The following is a 4,567-nucleotide window of genomic DNA, read 5'->3' as shown; positions in this document are numbered from 1 at the left end:
CGATGGCTCGGTGGGTTTCCACAGGGATGTCGGATACTGGCGTCACTTCTTTCCCGTCCCTGCAGCGCCACAAATAAATAAATAAATAAACCACCCAGAGCCATCGGCGTCATCTCAGACAGATTTTTCCCAGCCAAAAATTCCCATTCAACAGTGGAGCTGCTCTCTCCTTCCAGTTCAACGCGCTTCTTTCCCTCTCTGAATCCCTAATCAGCTTCTTTTCCTCCCTGGAACTCGTGCCCGAGGAGTTCTGGCAGCAAATCACAGCCCAAAAGTCAGCCAGGACCTACCTGAGCCCCGCTACTCCTCTCACGACGAGGTGGTCGCTGGTTAACGTGCCCGTTTTGTCGAAACAGCAAACTTGAACTTTTCCCGCAAAGGGGATGCGGAAGGGCTCCGTGCAGTACACGTCTGGGTGAGAGGAGAGCAAACGCCATCAGATCGGCTGCGACAACGCCAGGACGGGCTTTACGCTCCGGTACGAGTTCACAAACCCCGGATTTCTGTGGTGTTTGAAACCCAGCGGACCCCAATCGAGGCAGAAATCATCGAGTTCCTGATTGTACCCGCAGGAACCTGCTCGACCTCCCAGAGACTGGAGCAAGCAGCTCCCTCCTACGCTTGATTTAGGACCCGTTTGGGGTTTCAACCCCCTCAACCAGCTCCAAATGCCGCGCTGGCACCACGTGGCGACCGAGGAAGGACATCAGCGTCGTTCCTCACCAGCATCCCCCCAGCTCCGGTTTTTATTTCCCATGTTTTGGCTCGGTACTTACAGAGCTTGGCCAAGGCGATGAGGGACGTGTTGACGGCCAGTGAGAGCTCGATAGGAAGTTCGGGCGGAACGACCGACGTCAGGATTAAAGTGCACTCCAGGAAAAGCTTGTAGCGGTTCCTGCTGGGATCCTTGGTGCCTATGGAACGAGACGGGGGATCGGGATAACCTCTGCGGCCAGGACCGCGAAAAGCAGCTCGCCTGCCTAGGAAGGGCAAGGAAAGCATCCCTCCGCTAAAAAACCCCAACCCAGCCAGGAGAACCCTCAAAAATCACTTCCCTTTTGGGAACAAATCCCACGTGGAGACCCGGAACGAGGCAAGAAGGAACCTCACCTTCGATCCAGACGTAGGCAGCAGCAGCGATGGCAAAGACCAGCAGGAACAGGATGAAAATGAAGGTCTCCAAGTTATTGGCCGTCACTCTCTTCACCCCGAAGAGGATTGTCCGTAGCAATTTGCCCTGAGGAGAAGAGCCGTCAGCGCAAGAAGCTCTCTTGGCGGCACTTGGGCGCAAAGGGACGTTCGTGTCTTTACCTGAGACGTGTTGAAGCCGGTCCGCAGCGCGTAGGCCACGCACCCGTTATCGACAGCTGGAAGAGGAGCAGGAAAGACGTCAGTAAGATGCTGGGAAATCTTTTCGAGGCTTTATCACCGACAAAAAAAAACACTCGAAGCCACAACCCTGCTCTCCTGGGTAAGGGGACAGACTCAATTCCAAGGGAATATCACAGCTGGCAACCACGGCAAACCGCTTTAAAAGAAAGCAAGCCACTTTAAAATAAGGCAAACTCTTCTAAAAGAAAGGGAATTTGGGCCCGCACGTACGTTTGAGCCCCGTGCTGGCTTTCTGGGGCGGGATGTGCTGCACCACTTTGGTTCCCCCAAAAATGATGTGGAGGCGGTAATCGGTCTGCATTGGTTCCCCCAAAAATGATGTGGAGGCGGGAATCGGTCTGCATGTCCAGGACGTGCTCCGGACTGAGATCCTCCACGGGTTCCTGCGGGAAAACAGGCACAGTCAGAGCTGGAAACGTGTCAACTTGAGGTATTTGTCTGGTTTTTAGCCCACGCGATGCTCTCAGCTTCAGGCCAGACGTTGGCCACAACAAATTCGCGACCTCAACTGGGTTTGGAGCCCGGCACCTGCAGAAATTCTGATTTTGGGGGGCTAGTTCGCTGAACTCAGCCCACGAGTATTACTTTTATCGTTTTTAAGACGCCCACTGGCACAGAAAAGAAACAATATTCAGGGTTTTGAAGCACTTTACACTCGTTCCTCCTCCCACGCCCACCAAGGCGAAGGAATCCAGGCTGGGGAACGCGGAGGAGGGCGACGCTGTGCCCGCGCGCCGCCGTTCAGCCCCAAAGGCTGGAGACGTCGCCGCACAAACGGGCTATTTCTGTTTCTCATTTACCAGAGCTCATCGGTCACCCGTAACAAACTGACCAGGTCGTTGAAGCACTTTACACTCGTTCCTCCTCCCACGCCCACCAAGGCGAAGGAATCCAGGCTGGGGAACGCGGAGGAGGGCGACGCTGTGCCCGCGCGCCGCCGTTCAGCCCCAAAGGCTGGAGACGTCGCCGCACAAACGGGCTATTTCTGTTTCTCATTTACCAGAGCTCATCGGTCACCCGTAACAAACTGACCAGGTCGCCCAGGGCCAGCGTAAAAAATAAATAAATAAATAAAAGGTAAATTGCACTCGCGAACACCGCGGCGGCTCAAGTGGTTTTTGACTTTTTCCGGGTTGCGACGCCACGGAGGACGTTTCTCAGACCTTCATCTGCGGCACGGACTCGCCCGTCAGCATGGCCTCGTCCACGATGCACCTCCCGCGCAGCAGCAGCACGTCACAGGGCACCAGGTTCTCGTGAGGGGATCGGCCTGCGGTTAAAAAGGCGAAAAGTGAGAAGAAACTCAAAGGAAGAAGTCGCAGGGGGCGTCGGCGAGAACCCAGAGAGCGTGAAGGTCGCGAGGTCTCTATTAAGACCAGGAAAACTGGAAATCAGGGAAGTTCTTGTGCTCTCCAAAGGCCGCCAGCGCATCCTGGGGCGGCACAACCTCAAGAGGAGAGTGGGGTTAAGGGAGTCTTTTGCCTTCTCGAGAGCTGTTATCGAGGGGAAGGGAACTTTTCACCTTCCCAACCCTAAACTGAAGAATCCCAGGGCGATTCATGTGCGTATTCACCTCCCCTCAAGCCAGCGAGGAGGCCCAAAAGCTCCAGGAAAGGAGCTTCAAATTCCAGCACCTACAAAGGAAAACCCTTGTGCGCGCCCAGCGGAGACCATTGAGATTTTTACGCCTGATTCCACTCGAGCGCCAGGAGGGAAGCTGGCTTTGAGGAAGCGTTTGATGCCGTCCCCTCTGTGAGTCATTACCGATGGAAACGATATCTCCCGGAATAATCTCGTCGCTGGAAATGGGGCGCCACTTGCGGTTCCTGTAAACCTGAATGGACGGGGAAAAAAAAAAAAAAAAGCACTTGCAGAAAGCCAGAAAAGGACGAGGAGGATGAGAAAAAGGAGCAGCAGGATCAGACACGTCCTGCTCAGTCCTCTCTGGTCCCAATTACCTGGATCATGTAGGGTTTGTTGCCCATTTTCCGGATCTCCGACATGTTCCTCATCTGCTGCTGCACCAGGGAGGCTTCGAAGGCCACCAGCATGGAGAGGGTGAAGACGCTGTAATACCAGTACTCGTCCAGGCACCACAGGCCCACGCAGAACACCTTGTGGGGAGACAACACGACATGCGGGTTCTTTGAACCTCGCACAGTAGATGAAAGCCCCCAGGTTACGGGAATTATTATTTTTTTTTATTTATGAAAAAAGGGAGCCAGAAAAACCAGAAAAAAAACAGTGCAGAGAGTAATTCTGGAGAAACAGGGGCGCTCCCAGAAGGAAAAATCCAGATTTCAGGGCAAGAACAGCATCTAGGCCTGGTTTTCGAAAGCTGCCAGCTGCCTCGCAGCTCTCAGAGCAGGACTGCAGGGGATTCTTTCTTTTGTTTTTTTAGCAGGGAGAAGCATTTACCTGAAAGACGAAAAACGGAGCCGTAGCTCTTTCTTTAAAGAGTTCCAAGAACTCCGGCACCACCATCTCGGCCCTGGGGAAGAATTAAATCCTCGTGAACCTGAACCTTCTAGATTCTCAGCAAAAAATCAACCCAAAAGCCACCGGCCGAACTCCAGAACATCCCCTCGCAACCTCCCTCTTTATTTCAGTTACTTTACAACGAGCAACCAAATTCCATTTATATCCCACCCTGGAGAAAATCCTTTAGTCCAACCCTGTTCTCTGTACTTAAAAGAACTGGAAGCAAATGCTGGAGATAATTGAAATTTAAAAAGCAGAAGCAGCACCGCGGTTCTGTTCCGTTGTTCCTGACCCTCCCTTGGGCAAAGAGAGATCCACGCCCCGAAAAACTGACTTGTTTGTGCCGTATTTCTTCTCAGCCGCTCGGATATCTTTGTCCTCCTGATAACCCCGGGCGTTCTGGTAGTAACAAAGGGGATGTTCCACGGGGAAAGCAACGGGGAGAAACTGCTTCTTGCCATCGAGCTCGTACGAGTATTTGATTTTCTGGAATTCAAAGGAGAGAGCCTCCTGCCCGTCCTCACCCTGCAGGGAAGGAGGAAAAAAACCCAACACAACCAGTTGGACACTGCAAAATCTTCAATATTCCCGCTTGTGACTGGTTTTTTCTCAAATGACTTAAGATTTAGTGGCTGCCCGGCGCGGGGCGGTTCTGCTCCCGACAGCTCCACCCTCACCTGGTCTCTGTGGAGCG

The 4,567-nt window shown here is 53.2% G+C and overlaps 1 protein-coding gene across 1 annotated transcript in view; it reads right to left on the bottom strand.

Annotated features, from left to right (window-relative positions):
- ATP13A1 (ATPase type 13A1) overlaps positions 1-4,562 on the bottom strand; it is a gene marked incomplete at its 5' end in the record, with an annotated part of 10,053 nt that extends 5,491 nt beyond the window's left edge. Inside the window, 13 exons of the mRNA XM_009870478.1 lie at positions 1-59; positions 291-411; positions 777-914; positions 1,111-1,237; positions 1,312-1,367; positions 1,603-1,669; positions 1,713-1,775; positions 2,556-2,662; positions 3,157-3,226; positions 3,351-3,506; positions 3,811-3,883; positions 4,208-4,398; positions 4,551-4,562. The exon at positions 1-59 is cut by the window's left edge and continues 126 nt beyond it. Coding sequence (XP_009868780.1) covers positions 1-59; positions 291-411; positions 777-914; positions 1,111-1,237; positions 1,312-1,367; positions 1,603-1,669; positions 1,713-1,775; positions 2,556-2,662; positions 3,157-3,226; positions 3,351-3,506; positions 3,811-3,883; positions 4,208-4,398; positions 4,551-4,562 — 1,240 coding nt within the window. The remainder of the gene's footprint in view (positions 60-290; positions 412-776; positions 915-1,110; positions 1,238-1,311; positions 1,368-1,602; positions 1,670-1,712; positions 1,776-2,555; positions 2,663-3,156; positions 3,227-3,350; positions 3,507-3,810; positions 3,884-4,207; positions 4,399-4,550) is intronic.
- Between the last annotated feature and the right edge of the window lie 5 nt (positions 4,563-4,567).

The sequence above is a fragment of the Apaloderma vittatum genome, unplaced genomic scaffold (assembly GCF_000703405.1).
Source record: "Apaloderma vittatum isolate BGI_N311 unplaced genomic scaffold, ASM70340v1 scaffold19355, whole genome shotgun sequence".
NCBI lineage: Eukaryota > Metazoa > Chordata > Aves > Trogoniformes > Trogonidae > Apaloderma > Apaloderma vittatum.
The sequence above is the reverse complement of the archived record's forward strand: the minus strand, read 5'-3'. Positions and strand labels throughout refer to the sequence as shown.